This window comes from Saimiri boliviensis, chromosome 4 (assembly GCF_048565385.1).
Source record: "Saimiri boliviensis isolate mSaiBol1 chromosome 4, mSaiBol1.pri, whole genome shotgun sequence".
NCBI classification, from domain to species: Eukaryota; Metazoa; Chordata; class Mammalia; order Primates; family Cebidae; genus Saimiri; species Saimiri boliviensis.
This window is the reverse complement of record NC_133452.1, coordinates 34,440,393-34,460,266: the sequence shown is the minus strand read 5'-3', so window position 1 is coordinate 34,460,266 and position 19,874 is coordinate 34,440,393. Positions and strand designations below refer to the sequence as shown.

Sequence of the window (19,874 nt, the reverse complement as noted above, 5' to 3'; positions counted from 1 at the left end):
AATGCTTCTTTAATATCTCTCAATGCATCTGCCTCACTGCTGAGCACACTGTGAGGTCACACACATGACAATAAATGGTTTAATTTCGGAAACTAGGGGTGCGATTAGGGTGAGAAAAAGGCAGAAAATGGATATTCAGAGTAAAAATTTAGAAGAAAAGTGGCGAGTAGCAGGATTATTTCAGAAAAAAAAAATGTGGACTATAAACTACCTCCTCATAGAAAGGAAAGAGAAATGAAAGAGCCTAGAATGGTTACCTTAAAGATGGAAAAAATATATAGTGGAGTGATAGGATACTTGGAATTGACATTTATAGCTGTATTATATTAAGAAGAGATTTCATTCATTTAGTTCAGATTTTAGGGTCTAATAAAAGACTTTAATATGATTGACTATAGAATTAACCTCTCTGAACAAAACTGTTAATGAAATAAACGATGCTATGTTAAAAAAACCCAACAAAATTCAATATAGAGTATATTAGTAACTAAAGAACAATACTACTTACAGCAGCCTAATTATCAACTCAGACTTAGGCAGCAGATAATATATGAAGAACATCATGGGGCATGAGGTACAAAAGGTAGAAGTTTAAGATTTTCAGGAAAATACCTTTGTTAAATTAACCTATAGAAATTTCTCCTCCAGCTTTACTACAATGTGTGTAAACTGCTTGCACAGAAGTGATTGACGTTTTTCAAAAAAAAAAAAAAAGACAAGAAATTCGAGTGGAAAGAAATAAGAGGTTGTGTGGTTCATCTGCATATATTGGTCAGTGAACTTATAAGCAAATGTTACAAACTGAAAGGCAGAGCTGCAAAGAAACAATAAATTAGCCTCTGTCCATTTACTTGGGTACAAGAAACTCATTTAGGTAAATCAAAGAAATGACTTCTTTGTACACACTGGGCTCTAGTGTTTCCACCATCAACTCGCCTACAGTTTTCAAGTCATGAGAAATCTATCTTAATTCATCCTTACTTCTAAGAAATCGTAAGTAGGGAAAGTCCAAAAGCTCTAGATGAACTTGGGCATTTAGACATATCTGAACTTCTCATGAAAATTTGTATTTTCAGAAGCATCTTCAAAAAGAGAAGCTGAGCTATCCTGACATCCTTTAGAAGCTGAGATGTTTGTGAGGTTTTACTGAACTTTAATCTGGAGGACATGACATGGATCTCTGTATCTCGTGAAAACATGTATAAAATGTAGTCCAAGTGAGGTGTATGCAGGGGACATTTTTCCATTTGCATAATATTAAGTAACAGTTTCTAAACATTTTTATGAAATACATTCAAAGACACCAAGAGCACGGTTCCCATGATGTGTTAAACAGGGTCTTTTTTTGGGTTGTTGAAACAGTCTGTCCTTATTGTTTCTCGTCTATTTTTTTCTATGTGTAATCTGCTGTTGAGTATAAGCTCCTTAGGGTCAGTGACTATTTATCTACTATTATGTAAAACTTTTAATTGTCCAGAGACTGGAACTAAAAACGTATTTGACAGATAACAGAAAAACAAGAAACCATAAAACCTGGGATGTGTGCTTGTACCATGACAGGCAGAGGGAAGGCATGGGAAGAACCCTAGACTGAAATCAGGGGCCCTGTATTCTGGGACTGGGTCTGAACCACATGCAGTAATCTGAGACAAGCCACAGCCTTTCAGATCTTGTTTCTCCATTTGAAAAACAAGGGTCAGAATACTGGTCTGTCCCTTTTCCAGGGATACTTGAGAATCAAATGTAATAATGCAAGTGAATGTGCTCTGAAGCTATACAGGGCTATATACAGTTTCTTTCCCTTGAAAAGAAAGAAAACTTACAACAAAAGGATACCTTACCTTGGAGTCTGTGAATACTAAATCTGATTAAAAATGAAATCAACAACAACAACAAAAACAACAACAAGCCAGTAGTCTCGGAATCAGGAGATTTAGGTCTTGGTCCAAGTGCTAAAAAATATGCCCAGTGAAATTTGCATAAGGCCTTTCCCTTTAGCTTTCTCAACTATAAAACAGAGAGATTATAGAAAGAATTTCTAACGTATCTTCTAGATTATGATTCTGTGACTCTTAAATATAAAATTACATTTGTCTTTCATCTGTACAATGAAATACTGTCTTATGAAATGCTGTATGGTTTTATTAGACAATTCCTATAAATAGCTGTCATTGGAAGCAGAATTTTTGCACTGTAAGAGACATATAATTCTTCAAATTGCCAAAGCATACAGCAAGGTTAATAAGAACAAATATTTTCCCCAAGGAAACCCGGCAGGGATTGTCTGTGTGCATGTGTGAGTAAGCAAACACCCAGCAATGCATGTAGGGGTGGTGGTGAAGGGATGGGAGGGCATGATGGCTAAGCTGTTCAAGGCTGTTATACTCCTGTTATATTTTGTTAGTGATGTTATGTGAATATAAAGTTTGGACATAATGTTAGGTCCAAAAGATAATCTGAAATGATAAAAATTGAGACATATTTTGGGAAGGTTTTTGTAAAAATTTTGAGGTAAAAGAGTGACTTTATGGGTATATTAAGTGACACAGCAAGTACTAATTGCAAATATAAAAATTTTCCAGAGTTCTTTGAAAATAAATACCTCAAAATAAATTAATCAAATAGATTAAGTATTTATAGAAATTACATAATGACAAGGTTCTGCTTATTACCTTTTTCCTTAATGCTTCAAAAAAGGCATTCATAATTTTACTTTCATCACATCATTCGTTTTCAGTTAATGTTACTTCAAAATAGCACTTAAGCAAAAATAAATGACAAAATAGGTCCTCTAAAGTTTTGTGTGTTATTCGTTTAATAGGATTTCTTATAACTTTGTAATAATACACATTCTCACAGTTCAACTATTAAAATATTCATAGTTTAAACAAGCCAAACCTCTTTAACATCAACTATCTGAAATTTAACTTATAGTTTGATAATGTTATAAAAATGCGAAATGGAGAAATTTAAAAACAATCCCTTAAAAAAAATGCCAACCATTTATCATGGCAAATTAATTTGAAGAAGTTGCTTACTGTGTCATAGATTCTGAGCCAAGTCTGAAATCTTGGGACTTGTTCTTATGGATTGATTGCTGTGGAAGAAGCAAAGCAGTAGTAAGTAAAAAATGAGAAAAGACAACACAGTCAATATTCACATGCTGAAAATCCATCACCTTCCTGAGTGGGGAGAGCATATGCCTGTTCTGAATGACTATCTATGCTTGTCCTGAACATAAATGTCTATCAGGACGATATATTCGCTCCCATGAAAAACCAAGGAAGCAGTTTTCCAGAGAGTTTAAACACTCTTTATAAGTAAAGTCAGCTTTCAGGTATGTGACAAAAAAACAAAAAATCAATTATGAATCAGTTTAATCTCCCAGTACTATGTGGTATATTACTTAAGCTCTACTATATCTTTCAGCATGCATCTTTCCTTCATATTCTTTAGAGCATATTTTATATTTTCACAGTAATACGCATTGAACTGTATGCAAGATTTTGAATTTGAAAGCCCTTTAAATCTACAAAATGTGTTCAGAATATCTTGTTTTATTAATGGCACCTCCGTGAGAAAAACAATAAGCAATTTAAGGGGTACCGAATTATACTCTGAGTTTTGGATACGTCCTTTAGAATCTGAAACATTAACTCCAAATTAAAGTATACTGTGGGCAACTGAGTTTGATATGATATATAGTATTCTATAAATCAACCTAATGTTGCTATAAAGTGAATTGCAAATTTCTTTTAGACATAATCCTGTTATGGAAAGGATCTGTTTAACATTCACAAAGAAAATAAGAATTCTTATTATGTCAAAGTTCAATATGTACAAATGAAAGAGATATACCATATGTTCCTAATTATTTCAATAATCCAGAAAACATAAAAGCAAAATGAAATGAAAGAAAAGGAATGCAACCTTCTCTTTCAGTCTTTTTTTGAGTAATTGCTTTCCCAGTGTTATCTCTACTGAAGCTTGTTTGGCCTTTTTAGATTTTCTTCTTCACTATCAGCTTTCTGCAAGATCATTCTTCAGCAAGATTCGGCACTATCTTTAAACAAGCATTACTTTTCTTACAGATTTCAAGAGGATATTATGCTTTTCTGGACCATAATTATGTGATTATCACTGGTAGCTGTGTAGCTTTAAGTCAAGCATAATAAAACAAGAATTAAAGAGCAAGAAGACTTTGCTGTGAAAGGTGAGTGTTGTAATAAGTGACCCAATTTGGTAGAACAACAAAAGAACCAATGACACTTTGATTTTTCTCCACCAATGGAACTGTTCTGACTCAGATAAAGTACATACACACAGGAAGTATCAGATTCAACTACTAATTCAGACTGCCCTCACTCAATAGAGCAATAAGCAAAGAAAACCATCAAAACCTCAGACAGCACCATCGTAACAGAAATTATCCTGTTTCTTTCCAGACTCGTGAAATAAATTCTAAACAGAGCAATCAAATTAAATGTGAAATGTTTTATTCTTTTCTTTCTTTCTTACTTTTTTTTTTTTTTTTAAGAGATGGAGACTTGTTTTGTTGTTCAGGCTGGAGTACAGTGGCATGATCATAGGTCACTGCAGCCTTGAACTCCTGGGCTCAAGCAATCCTCCCACCTCAGCCTTCTGAGTTGCTGGGATTACAGGTGCGCGCCTCCACGCCCAGCTATGCTTTACAAGGTCTCGGTACAATTTTTATCCCTTTGCCCATAGCAAGATCAGCATCTTACCATCAGTATAGGTATATATGAAACTTGATAAAACTTTTCAAAAAAGAACTCTACATTAAGGGCTCTGATCAGAAATTCTCATCAATTTGAACCTATTCCAGAGGTTGAGGGGAGAGAAGACATAATAAATTATATATCACTGTCAAGCCTATGTTACTTTTAATTATTTTTTATTATCCTGAAAAATGAGTAATAATATGTTGCCATGTGCAGCTCTTACCAATTCTGCTTGTAATAGTCTGTTCATGTGAAATGGATGCTGTGATGTTCTCAGAAACTTTGTCCTAGGTATGTTAAACATCGTCCCTGCCATCTTTCCTACTGTACTAGTGTATTTCTATAACTGGCACACCCAACTCCTTTTTAATGATGCAGAGGTGGCTTAGCCTGTCTGTGTTCAAATTATATGACTCCTAAGTTAATAGGGTATCCAAATTGCAAAGTTTTAACACTTACTTATTTAACTAGGACCAATATTTCACTTCTAAACACCTTTACTCACGCATTCCTTGGTCTCAGCAGCAGCACGTCATATGGGTAGTTACTCATGGAGGCAGAAGCAGGGGGAAGAAGGAGGTGTCTCTGTGAGCGGTTTTGTGTTATTTTACCTTTAAACAAAAAAGTCCTCAAGCCTGGTGTGCAATCAGCCCGCAAACACCCCCCACCATTGACAAGGCCACGGACATGACTGCCCTTCTTTCCCTCCTTTCCATACATCTCAGACAGTTGTTTTATGATTTTGTTTCCTCTTCATGGATATCCTTGATTTGGAGAGGAGGGGATGAAGAGAGGAAAATGAGCAAAGCAAAGGTGATGAGTGAAAGGACCAGAATCTAAAGACTTGTTTTCCAAACCCTCACAACTTGAGGGTTTGGAAAGCAAGATGCTTTCAAATTTAAATGCAGTAAGAGTTAACATAAAAGAAATGATTTATGGAATGATTAAATGCTTCCACTGATTATTTGGAAATTCACAAGGAAGAAAACTACTCATATATAGCTTTGTAAAAGAGAAATGAGCTATGCAAACAACTCCCCCAAATATTTTTGTAAACTTGAAAATGCATATAGAATTAGGTAAATGTTTAATCAATGTATGTTGCATCCAGTACACCAGATTTAAATAAGGCAAATTTATGATACGGTATAGCTCTATTTTTTACTTTTTTGAGATAGAGTCTCACTGTGTCACCCAGGCTGGAGTGCAGTGGTGCGATTTTGGCTCACTGCGACCTCTGTCTCCTGGGTTCAAGTGATTCTCCTGCCTCAGCCTCCCGAGTAGCTGGGACTAAAGGTGTGCACCAGCATGCCTGGCTAATTTTTGTAATTTCTAGTAGAGATGGGGTTTCATCATATTGGACAGGCTAGTCTCGAACTCCTGACCTCATGATCCACCTGCCTCAGCTTCCCAAAGGGCTGAGATTATAGGTGTGAGCCACCACTCCTGGCCAGTATAGCTCTATTTTTACATGCTGCTTTATATACCTCATGATAGATCTACCTTTTCCACATAATTTCATAGTTTGTTTATATCTACTTTGTAAGAATTTTTTTTAAAAAAGATGCAAGACAGGAAAAACAACAACTAGGGTTGCTGGTTCAATTCTTGGTTTGGTTCTGTCATTAACTCTATGTGGCCCGAGTAAGCCACTCAGCCTCTCTTGGGGTCTTTCTTTTTCACTTGAAAGTGGATGGCAGTTCAAAATAAAAACATAAACAGCATGGCTCCATTCTCTTATTTTACAGACCAGGAAATGGAGGCCCAGAGTTACCAAGGTTACAGAAGCAGTCTGAAGGTTACACTGGTTACACTAGTGTTTTTCAAATGGATTTAATGGCAAAACTGTTTTCAATTAATATTTTGTTTGAAAGCCTCACGTACAAACGTGAAATAAGAATTACTCTGGGTGAAACTAGGTTTGCATGGCCTGGTACCCCCTGCTCCCCACCCTTAGGCCCCCAGATCCCTGAAAAATAGGGCTCTAGAGATGACAGTTTATAAAATACTGGACTATACAAGCTCTAGACAAGATTAGAAAGGTTTATTTTATTGCTACAATTCTGTTTCCAGGTGCAGAATTTTATGATTTTAAATATTCACATAAGTTTGAAGTTTTCTTTGACTTGAGAATGTATGTATGTATATGTTTGTTTGTTTATTCACTTACTTTCTAATTGAGACAGGGTCTTGCTCTGCAGTAGGCTGAGTAGCCTGAGTAGGCTGGAGTGCAGTGGTGTGATCATAGCTCACTGTGGCCTTAACCTCCCGGGCTCAGGCCAACCTATGCCCTCAGTCTCTCAAGTAGCTGGGACTAAAGGTGTATACCATCATGTCTGGCTGATTTTTTTGATTTTTTAGTAGAGGTGGGTTTCACATATCATCCAGGTTAGTCTCAAACTCCTGTCCTCAAGTGATTCTCTTGCCCCAACTTCCCAAAGTGCTAGGATTAGGGGCATGAGCCACTGGGCATGGCCTGATTTCAGAATTTATTACTGATAATGTATCTGGTTTACTTGTTGTTAAATCCTCCAATTATAATGCTCTTATTTAAGGGAAAAAATTCTGTATTAAGGTGCAGTTTCTAGAAGCATACTGTAACAAAAAATGAAGACCACTGGGCGTGGTTGTTCAGGCCTGTAATCTTAGCACTTTGGGAGGCCAAGGCAAGTGGATCACAAGGTCAGGAGTTCAAGACGATCCTGGCTAAACCGCCGTCTCTACCAAAAACACAAAAATTAGCTGGGACTGATGGCACGCACTTGTAATCCCAGCTACTAGGGAGGCTGAGGCAGGAGAATTGCTTGAACCCAGGAGTTGGAGGTTGCAGTGAGCTGAGACGGTGCCACTGTGCTCCAGTCTGGGCAACAGAGTGAGATTCTGTCTCCAAAAAGTGAAGACCATCCTGATCATGATTTGTAGTTTTGGATACTAATTGTGCCAATTAAAAACAATAACAAATACTCATCTGCGGGGCAGCTTAATAAGGAGAGTGTTTTAGAAGATATGGCGAAAATAGGTGAGAATGTCTATTTAATCTTTGAGGGGTGGGATCTGGATAAAAACTTACGAGATTTGGCTTTATAGACAAATATGAAACCAACTAGGATTTATTCAGTGGTAAGTCACATGATTTGTTTTTGATTTTAGGAAAGTATCTTCAGGAGGCAGGTAAAAGGTGCAATGAAGGCTGAAGAATGGGAAAAGGGATACTGTTATCAGCAGAGGCCAGAAGGCTGTATGCCAGGCGGTGGCTGTTACACAGAAATATCCTTCCCAAGCTCCTTCCCTTCAGTTCACTCTAAAAAAACTGGCATTCCTTAAGGCCCTGTATTCTACCCTTTGTCATTTTTATTCTTTATACTCCTCTATTCCTGTGGACTCAGATATCAAGTTTTCTTCAAAATTTAACAACTTAGCAATGGTTAGTCTTCAGCAAAGTTAGTTTAAACACAGGAGTTTTTCTGAAAATAAATTTGTATCCAAAAATTTTAGATCTTGCAAATATGAGTTTTTAGCAAATCTCTCCTGAGCCTCATAGATGTCTGCAAGGTATCTGCAGTTGGCTGTTGCATAGGTGCTATGAACTTTACACGTCTCAAATTGAAGTCCTTCATATATATATACACATATGTATATATTTGCAAGTGCTTGATGAATGGAAGTTGCTTTATTATTTATTTTATTGTATTTTAGGCTCTGGGGTACATGTGCAGATCATGCAGGATTGTTGCATAGGTACATACATGGCAACGTGGTTTGTTGCCTCCATCACCCCGTCACCAATATCTGGCATTTCTTCCCATGTTATCCCTCCCCAACCCCCCATCCCCCACTGTCCCTCCCCTAGCGCCCCCCCAACAGGCCCCAGTGTGTGGTGCTTCCCTCCCTGTGTCCAGGTGTTCTCATTGTTCAACACCCACCTATCTTTTCCTTCACATGGGTTTAGTAATCAATTCCTAGCTCATTATTTTTGGCTTGAATTATTGCAACAGCCCCTTCTGGTCTTATGCCTTTCAGTAGTAGGCTTTTCCCAGTCTTTTCATAGCTCCTAGAATGAGCTTTTGAAACAACCAATATGATCATGTCATTCCGTTGCTTTAAATCCTTTGATGGCTCCTTACTACCTTCAGGATAAAAGTCAGCTCCTTAACATACCAGACAAGGACCTCCTCAATCCTGTCCACTTGTTCAGGTCTAGCTTTTTCTACACTTTCAACCTTGCATCCTAAGCTGCAGCCATTACGAAACATTCCTGGCCACATTAGGTTTTGAATATTCTGTTTCTAATGACTCAAATGTATCCTTCCGCCCACCCAGCTTCTCTTAAAACCCAATTCATCCACTTCTCACCACATGGCCTCACAGTTTCCCTTCACTGTCCTTTTATTGCTTTTATGTTTAGTTTTGTGACTCTTTGATTAAAGTTACTTTTCACCCGTTAGATTGTAAGTTCCATACGTGCAGGGACTACTTTTGTTTTATTGACTATTATACCATCCAGACTCTCTTCTACCACAGTGCACGGAAAAAACAGCGGGCACTCAAAATATGCGTTAAATGAATAAATAATAAAAATGCCAGTGCTCGTAAGGTGAGTAGGTATGGGGATCATTGAGAGAGTAAGGACCAGAAGCATGTAAGAGAGGAAAATGACCAAAAGCACAAGTGGAGAGGTCTGCCATAGAAAGAAACAGCAGTCCCTTCTCTGAGACTCGAAAATAGCTGCAGGAGGGTAAAATTACAGAAATGTGAAGAAAGTCGGGATGAAAATGTGAGGGAATTCATGTTATACGGCCTCTCTTCAAGAAAGCAAAAGACCAAGTCAACTTGGAGTAAGAAATGAGCAGCTTGAGTGAGAAATGTGGACATTCGTTTCTCACCGGCTGCTGTAGAGAATCGGGTAGAGTCAGTAGGAAAGAACAAAAAAGATGACCAAGACTGTGGGCCTTGCTAAGGCAGGTAATCACAAATCTCACAAGGACGACAGTCAATACAAATAAGATAATTTTTTAAAAGGCTATGATTACATACTAGATTGGAAGTGAGAAAAATGGGTAACTGGTTGTGACCCCACCAATCCTGGGGACTAGTGAAACAAATGCACAACCGAATGTCCCCCTACCAGGCCTGGGGACTAGTGAAACAAATGGACAACCGAATGTCCCCCCACCAATCCTGGGGACTAGTGAAACAAATGGACAACCGAATGTCCCCCTACCAGGCCTGGGGACTAGGGAAACAAATGCACAACCGAATGTCCCCCTACCAGGCCTGGGGACTAGTGAAACAAATGGACAACCGAATGTCCCCCCACCAATCCTGGGGACTAGTGAAACAAATGGACAACCGAATGTCCCCCTACCAGGCCTGGGGACTAGTGAAACAAATGCACAACCGAATGTCCCCCCACCAATCCTGGGGACTAGTGAAACAAATGGACAACCGAATGTCCCCCTACCAGGACTGTGGATTGGTGAGACAAGTGATAAGGCTCCAAGTGCTGCTGATGCGTTTGCCATTATGTTGCTAAATAATGCTAGTTCTATTTCCCAGTGGTCTTAGGAACCTAGTTTGAGCAAAATGAAAACTGATTGCAGAAAACCAAGCAGGCAAGAAGAAGCACCAGAATGCACCCCCTTTTTTTTAGAATTCTTGCAAACTGGAGGGTCATTTGGGTTACCCACTTCCTTTTTTGGGACTAAACCATTTCCTAATCTCTTATCACTAGGGAATAGTTCTTCCCAAACCAGGTCACCAAGAGACAGTGGTGTGTAAGAGGTGGCTACTTAAAGACGCCTATAGCAATGGGGAAGCTGTAAGAGAGGTAAAAAGAGAAAAGACTCATTAAGTACAAAAAAATTCAAGTAAAAGAGTAATAAAAGCAAATCTGTTCCAATACATTGAAACATCTTTTATTGTATGCATGGCTTGTCTGAATAAAAGAGACACTTAAATAAGAAAAAGTTCTTCCTTTTTTATGTACCTAACCGGGAACCATATTAAGATTAGACACCATTATGACCCGTTATTGTGACTTCTAAGTAATTATAAAAATATCAGCATACAGTTTATTTTCCATAGTTTATGAAAAGATTAGCATATGGTTAACTTTACACATTAGTCAATAGATATCTAAATTTAATTATTAAACATTGTATATGTACTCATCACTTTGTGTCTCACAAAGCTGGATACATCTTTATGTAAAATTCTTGTTTTTAAGTAGGGTAGTCTATAGCCCATATATCACTACTCATATACTTGCAGGTAACGGAATAATGAAAACAAAATGTCATTACAGGATCTTAAAATGAAAAGGGCCACTTCACTTCGGAACCACTGGCAATTATCTAGGTCCTGCCCTCAGGCTAAACTGAGAAGATAAGCAGCCTGCAGGGTCTCACTCTGTAGAAAGTTAAGAGGGTCCTGGAAACAGGGAGAGCACTTTCCCAAAGCGGCACAAAACAAAACTGTTGTGGGTGAAGAGATAAAGCAGGGGCTGAGGTACACATGTCAAATACAATGGCAGAGGCACAAGTATAAAAGAAGCATTCAAACACGTTACCAGACCTTTAAGAGAATCAAGGCCTTATAAGTTCCTTTCAGAGTAGAAGAGAGTCCCTATTAATTTCTGGAGGCTTTGAGATTCCTCTGTGGAAGTCATTTAGGGACTCTGTTGTTGGGAGTGGAATCTGTGGGTGTGAGGTAAAGGTAACTCACACAGGCTTTGCTGTTACATCACTGGGATACCACCCACCTTCTTTATGGGAAATTTATCTCTCCGGACTCCAGAATAACAGACATTTTTCAAATGTAAATAACATTTATATGAAATTAATACTTTTTTCTCAAAACAGTTGTTTTAAGTTATTGAAACAAATTATGGGGAAAGGAAAAACATATTAGTGCTATTTGCATTGAGATTCTTCATGGGACACAAATAAGCATTTTAGTTTTAACTTACTTATAAGGTAAGATTTCAGGTCAGTGTCATCACTATCCTAAGCCAGCATGCTCGTATTGACTCTACATGCTTAATTGACTCTACAAGTTAGTTTTGATTCATTTCTCTTCAGATTAAACAAGAAAACTTCAACAATTACTAAAATTCTAAAGCAAATTCAAGCATAAATTAATTTTATTAAATTTAATAAGATAAATCACTGTATTTTGATAAATAGAATTACTAAAGTAAAAAAATGTATAAATTGATATTATTCATTAGCAATAGAAAAGAAGCCACAATTGTGACCATATTTCCAATGATTTAGTGTATATTAACTAACTCCTGGGTATTTGGAAAATCTGTTTCTATTATAAATCTGCTGTTGGTCTTAACATAATAGTAAGTCATATTATTCCTATGATTAACAATAGTTCGGATTCATTACTGGTATAGGGATCAGTAAATGGAAAAAAAATTTCTGTATAAAGTGATTTTTAAAAATAGTGTTATACGGTACAATTATTAGATACTTTGAAGACTAAGAAAAACACATGCACATTGAAGGCACTCTATATACTGCCTATTATTCATCTGAGAGGCTGACAGATTTACTAATGTAAATTTTGCATGTGCTTGTGTTTGGCTGGAAGAGGAACTACCATGAAGTTATCTAATGCTTTTGGGTTCTCTGTTCTTGTTTTGAACTAGGCAAGAAAGCACCTGTTCCCGAACATAACTACGTGTACACTTTGGATTAGAAGTCTGTCTTTGGAATTAAGCCAGCATGCTCTTATTGCCTCTAAATGCTTAATAAAATAATGAAAATTATGAAGACACTCCTCTGCTCACGTGAAGGTTAGCTATAATAGATACTTATATAATTATCTTAGAATAACAAAACCAATAACTAATATTCATTTAATGAGTTTTTAGAGAAGAATATAAGCAAAAACAGTAATTTCTCCACATTTTCAAAAATAATCTAACTTTTTCGTGCATAGTAATTACTGTATATATAGCATTTACATAAAAACATACTTGACCGTGTTAATGTTGAAACACTAATAGAAGGTAAATAGTACTTTCCTACTTTGGGTTTTGTTTTTTAGAGATAATACAGAAAAAAGAAAACAGCATTTTCAGGAATTAAAAAAACAGACTTTAGGAATTAAAAAAAGAAAATTGGGTATTTTGGTACCTCAAAATGGTTAAAAAATAGAATTGTCTCTACTAATAAGAAAAGAGGCCAGGCGTGGTGGCTCACGCCTGTAATCCCAGCACTTTGGGAGGCCAAGGGGGGCAGATCACTTGAGGCCAGGAGTTCGAGATCAGCCTGGTCAACATGGTGAAACCCCATCTCTACTAAAAATACAAACATTAGCCAGGCGTGCTGGCCCACGCCTTTAGTCCCAGCTACTTGGGAGGCTGAGGCAGGAGAATCACTTGAACCCGGGAGGCGGAGGCTGTAGTGAGCTGGGATCTTGCCACTGCACTCCAACCTGGGCAACAGAGGGAGACTCCATCTCAAAGAAAAAAGAAAAAGAAAAAGATAAAGAAAAAATATCCAAGATATATTGGAAACAGAAAAAGCAGAATCTTAACTATGATCCTAGTTTCATAAAGAATAGACAAAGACATGTGTATTTATATATGCAAGAACAGTTTTGTAAGCATATACAAGAAACAGAATGAGCATAAATATTAGCAGGACAGAAGACTTATTTTTAATTTTATACTATTCTTTACTGGTTAAAATGTTAAAACTATGGGCCGGGCGCGGTGGCTCAAGCCTGTAATCCCAGCACTTTGGGAGGCCGAGACGGGTGGATCACGAGGTCAAGAGATCGAGACCATCCTGGTCAACATGGTGAAACCCCGCCTCCACTAAAAATACTAAAAATTAGCTGGGCATGGTGGCGTGTGCCTGTAATCCCAGCTACTCAGGAGGCTGAGGCAGGAGAATTGCCTGAACCCAGGAGGCGGAGGTTGCGGTGAGCCGAGATCGCACCATTGCACTCCAGCCTGGGCAACAAGAGCGAAACTCCATCTCAAAAAAAAAAAAAAAAAGTTAAAACTATGAACATATATTACTTTTAAAGAACAAATCTCATAATTAATTAAAAAAATTTAAAGAGTTTTAAATAACTTTCCTACCCACATAAATGGATAATACAGGTTAATGCTTAGGCTAGCAAAAATAAAAAGGCTAAAAAACAAAAAATGTTCAAAATGCAAAAAGAAGAACAGAGTTTGTCAGCACTACTTGTTTTCAAAGCTTCTGAGTTTCTCTCCTTCCTGAGAGCACCTGTATTCTCTTTCCTATTAGATGCAATTTGTAGCACACCTTGGTAAAAATGTTCTGGAATGAACTTGGAGGAAAACATTCTCCTGCTCCCACTCCCCTGTGGTAAGAATTGTTACTGATTTGTTTTGGGATAATTAACTCAAGTCTTGTCCCCTCCTCCTCCAGTAAGGAGCCAGAAACAATTGCTGCCATCACCCACTAACATTTCAATGAACCAGATGAAATGCTGGAAGGTACCTGGCACAATTAGCAACAGAGCAGGTGTGCTCCACTCAGAAGAACATGTAAGATGCAGCAGCTGCCAAGCTATTAAGAGGTATAATTTTGTTTCTTATTCCATAGTTTGAAAAGAAATAATTTTAAAAAGGAAAGAAAATGATTGAGGTTTCTTTTCTTCATTAAAAATATAGAGAACATAATTCTTAAAACTTACACACAAAGAAGGGTACAATGAAACAAACACAAAACAGGGATGTAAGCTGGGCAGGATAGCTCATGCCTATAATCCCAGTAGGATTGGAAGGCTGAGGCAGGTGGATCACTTGAGGTCAGGAGTTTGAGACCAGCCTGGCCAATACAGCAAAACCCCTTCTCTACTAAAACTGCAAAAGTTTGCCCAGCGTGTTGGTGCACGCCTGTAATCTCAGCTATTTGGGAAGCTGAGGCATAAGAATTGCTTGAACTTGGGAGGTGGAGGTTGCAGTGAGCTGAGATCTCACCACTGCACTCCATTTTGGCAACAGAGTGAGACTCTGTCTCAAAAACAAACAAAAAGCCAAAGAAAACGAAAACAAACAAAAAAACAGGGATGTAAAAAACCAGTGTGATACGAAACCTGGCTAACTGTGCAGTTGCCAACTGTGTGTCTGTGTTGCTGACTAGGTGGTGGAGGAAAATGGGCACTGGCATGAAAATATGGAAGTCATGGTCCTAGTTAGCAGTGTCATTTTAAACGAACCTTTTATAGCTTCATGGATCTTGATTTCCCATACAACGAAGGAGTTGATTAGAATCACCAAGGATGATCTCTAAGGTCCTTTCCACATCACTAGTTCTGTCATTCTATGAACTTAGATGCCCCACAATTTTAGTCACTTAACAGAGACTACTTTTCATGTTTTTAAAATTATTTATTTATTTATTTTGAGACGGAGTTTTGCTCTTGTTACCCAGGCTGGAGTACAATGGTGCGATCTCGGCTCACCGCAACCTCCGCCTCCTGGGTTCAGGCGATTCTCCTGCCTCACCCTCCTGAGTAGCTGGGATTACAGGCGCGCGCTACCATGCCCACCTAATTTTTTGTATTTTTAGTAGAGATGGGGTTTCACCATGTTGAGCAGGATGGTCTCAATTTCTTGACCTCACAATCCACCCGCCTCAGCCTCCCAAAGTGCTGGGATTACAGGCATGAGCCACCGCACCCGGCCCTTTTTTTTTAGAAAAAAAATATATATGTGATAATAAAAATAAGACTTGCAGATGAAGTTAAATATCTGATAAGACTGTGGGAGGTTTATAAAGCAAGGTCTTGATAAAATCAGACCATGTATGTTTTGATAAAGGAGCTAGGTGCGAAGAAGCTCAGTTACACATTTCTCAAGAGTTAGTTCCATGACTCAGAGAGCACCCAAATCATTTTAATTACTTGAGGCAACATATTTCTTAGGGGCTTCTTTTTACATAAACATAGATCATTTGTTATACTTTCTCTCACTGGGAAGTAAAATACTGTCTAACTACACACAGCACATTCCTAAGAGAAAAAATACATGCAGATTCTATTCTAATACATGGATTCAACAAAAGAAATTCAAGCATTAAGCTTTAAGGCTTAATTTGAGTTCCATATCCTCCATGAGAACTTTCCTACTCCCTTGCCCAAATGGAGTTTTATCCTTTGCAACTCCTTTACATGACTATAAATTCCTTAAATCTATTAGAACTAGGGTTTGGGCTTCAGTGGGATTAGCTTGAAGTAGAACTCAAGGGAGATCATGGTATCTGAAGAACTGGTCTGCTGGAATATGAATATGAAGATATGTCTGAAGCATGGAGATCAGTCTGTGAGGGGCAAAAGTCATCAACTACAGTCTAAACCAGGCGTCCCCAAACTACAGCCCGCAAACCGCACGCGGCCCCCTGGGGCCATTTATCCTGCTCCCTGCCGCACTTCAGGAAGGGGCACCGCTTTCATTGGTGGTCAGTGAGAGGAGCACAGTATGTGGTGGCCCTCCAACGGTCTGAAGGACAGTGAACTGGCCCCCTGTGTAAAAAGTTTGGGGATGCCTGGTCTAAACGAAGACTGGTGCAGTGAGTCCACCTAAGTAGAGGAGTGGCACAGGCAGTGAGAACTGGGAAGTTTTGGAAGCAAGTAGGAGGTCCCTATACATAAGAACACAGGCACATCAGGAAGATGAAGGGGCAATACCAACTTCACAGGTAAGACATTGACAGAGTTCTTTATATATCCTCTGGCAGAGTCAGAGTTAACTCAAGGGTAATAGAAACATACTAAGAGTGGGTATTAGGTCACCTCAGTTTCAAAGTTTAGCATGTTGCAGAGTCAGGGACATGAGAAAGTCACAAAAAGTAAAGGCTGTATCTTTCATAGCATCACACAGTTTTTAATATAGACTAAAAAGTATTGTTAGCTGTCACAGCAACCCTTTATACCAATGTTATAAATGCTTCCACTGCATTCAAGGTTTTTATGTTACAAATTTAGACCTCAGGTTTGTTTTATGTTTGTGTTAACCTCATGTTTATGTTATGGACCTCATGTTTGTGTAACCCCCAAATTCACGTGTTAGAATCCTAACCCTCAATGAGATGGTTATTAGGAGGTATTTGTGAGGTAGTTAGGTCATGAGGGCAGAGCCTTCACAAATGGAATTGGTGCTTTTTTGAGAGGCACAAGAAAGCTTGCTTCCTCTCGTTGCCCAGTGAGGATAAATGAAGTCGCAAACCAGGGAGGAGACTTTGACCAGAACCTGGATCTGCCAGCACACTGTTCTTGAACTTCCCAGTTTCCAGAACTGGGAAAAATAAATTTTGTTGTTTAAGCCACCCAGTCTATATTTGTTACAGCAGACACAACTAAAACAAGCATTTTCCTAAATTCTTAAATCTAGTGCTGAATTACAAACAATAAGTACTGTTACACATGCAACATCTGCGATAATCAAATTCCTGCCAGTACTCTTGACTGTGCCCCTTACAGTCCTTACATTGTTGTAGGCCACCATCGCCATATATCCTTGCTTATTTGAAACTGATGTTTTACCAAGAAACCATTTTTCTTTCAGCTCCTTACAGCACAGGCTATTCATTCTCACATACCCATTTTCACATGGTTCATGGTTCTCTCATGAACCACGAGAGACAGGAGTGAACAGTGGCTTCTTCTTAGCTCCCTCCTGCTGATTTTAGGGTATTGTAATTCCAAAGCACTTTTCCTTCAGTGTTTTGACACCTGGCTATTCCATCCTCTACTTATCTCTGCATCTGTGATCTGCAGACCTTGTGGTTGCTCTAACACAATGGCCGTCAATGTTGGCTACACATTAAAATTACTTGGAAAGCTTCTGAAATCTGCCCTTACCTAGGTCCCATTTCACCAATTAAATATATTTGAAGGGGTGGACATTGTTATCCATATCTAGCTTTTTAATTGGTTTGGTGATTTCGATGTGAAGCCAAAGTTGAGACCTTGTTCTAACCTAAGAATTAAGAATGTCAGCTCTTTGTTCATCAGTTTCCTCCTCATCCTAACTCTTGCTATCATACTGGAATCTTAATGTTCAAGACTATAACCTGTACAACACTCTGGGTCCTAGTTCTTTGACCAGTTCAACTCTAGTAACATGTTCTTCAATTTCACATCAGCTCTTACACATACTCTATGAATTTATCACAACTTGAAGCTGCCTGACATCTGAGATACTAAATAAGCAAGAGTCTACGGCCTTGAACACTATAGTTCCAGCTTGCTGATTCCTTTTCTGTGACACTATGCCTCTATCTGGGCCCCAGTAGCTTACTGCAACTTTGCAGAGGAGAGCCCTGCTTTCTAACTCTTCTGATTCTACGTCCTTTCCAACTGGATAATCCTTCATGGTGCATCACTCTGGTAACTCTTACCAATGCTATCAAGTCTCTCAACCTCTTGTATTCCTTTCACATTGACAACTCCAATTCTATATTAAACCAAATCTGCCTTCTCTATTGCTATGCCCTAGATGTTGAGAAGAGACTACCGAAGAAAAAAAATCCAACTGCACAGATTTATGTCACTTCCATTTTTATGGTATCTAAAACAGCAGCTCTCAGAACTATTAGTGAATCTTTTTATACGTCCTAAATGAGTCCCTATTTTCCTTACTCAATAGATTATTATTCTTCTTGTGCTCCTATCTCACTCCTTTGCTCCTCACATTAGAAGTGAACCTTGCTTTTGTTCTGGAGAACATAAAAATATATTTAATTTCTAGACTTCAACCCTTTATTAACTTACCTGCATCCCTACCCACACTTACCTGTGTTAGAGGGGCACTGCTCTAAGTGCCATACTGTTGACATTTTTGGCTAGAGAATTATTTGTTGAGGGGAGCCATTCTCTGAATTCTAGGATACTTAGCAACATCCATGACCTCTACCCACCAGATGCCAGTATTATCCCCCACCTTGTAGCTGAGACAACAAAAAATGTCTCCAAGCCTCGCTAAATGACTCCTGGAAGGCAAAATCACTCTCAGTTGAGAATCCTCTGCTTGGAACAAGACTAATCTGTCAACATGTCTTTCCAATAAAGTACTTCCTGCTCCCTCCAAGATCCACTGCGTCCTTGGTGTCCTTTCTTTATCTATCTTCAACCTGAACCTGTCTATTGGCTTTGTCTCCTTAATAGATAATTTTATGTCTGTCCATTATTTAAAAAATCATTCATGGACATCAGGTCTCCCTTTAGCCACTGCTGAATCTTTTTTGATTCTTCAAAGTGAAACTTTGAGAATGACTTCCATGAGAGTTCACTTGCTGAGGCCTCATTCAACCTTTAATCTACTCTTCAATCCTTGCCAACTTACTGATTCTGGTACAAAGCTACCAGGGTCCTCTGGATGACCAAATGCTTCGACAACCTAACTGCTTGGCTGTTTCCAACTATCCTCTTCTTGAACTTTTCTTCCTCTTCTGGTTTACAGTGCACTTGTTTTTTCTGTTTTTGTTTTTTTTTTTTTCTTTTTCTTTTTTTCCTTTTCCTTTATTCTTTCTTAATCTTCTCTTCCTTTGACTGTCCCTTAATACTAGTGTTTAATTGGGGTCTGTCCTTGGTGTTCTTCTCTTATAACTCTATGACATACTGGGCTCTTCCTTCATTACAAGCTTTCACTTACTGATATAAGAACTAACACACTAATTCTTTCTCATTTGATTTTGAAGCTCTACATTCTCTCAAATTCCAACCCTGCACTTCTGGCTCCCAGTGAATATTTCTATCTGGGAGCACTACAGATACTACCAACAAATTGAGATATCTAAAACCAAGCTTATCATCTCTAACTGTAAGGAATGGTGATTCCCTGTCCCTGTCTTCCCATATCTTTCTTTTTTTAAATTGCATTTTAGGTTTTGGGGTACATGTGAAGAACATGCAAGATTGTTGCATAGGTACGTACACATAGGCAGTGTGATTTGCTGCCTTCCTCACCTTCACCTATATCTGGCATTTCTCCCCATGCTCTCTCTCCCCAACTCCCCACCCTCATCCCCCATTTCCCCCCAACAGACCCCAGTGTGTAGTGCTTCCCTCCCTGTGTCCATGTGTTCTCATTGTTCAACACCCACCTATGAGTGAGAACATGCAGTGTTTGATTTTCTG

The 19,874-nt window shown here is 38.4% G+C and overlaps 1 protein-coding gene across 9 annotated transcripts in view; it reads right to left on the bottom strand.

The window, feature by feature from the left end:
• The window catches only part of AHI1 (Abelson helper integration site 1), a 226,017-nt gene that overhangs the window by 18,853 nt on the left and 187,290 nt on the right, over positions 1-19,874 (bottom strand). For 7 of the 9 annotated variants that reach the window (XM_074397418.1, XM_074397419.1, XM_074397415.1 and 4 more), the window contains one exon: positions 3,039-3,097. In XM_074397418.1, the coding sequence (XP_074253519.1) occupies positions 3,039-3,097 (59 nt within the window). Of the gene's footprint in view, positions 1-3,038; positions 3,098-3,934; positions 5,354-19,874 lie in introns of those variants that run through there. The other 2 variants (XR_012517180.1, XM_074397420.1) reach the window with 2 other exon arrangements.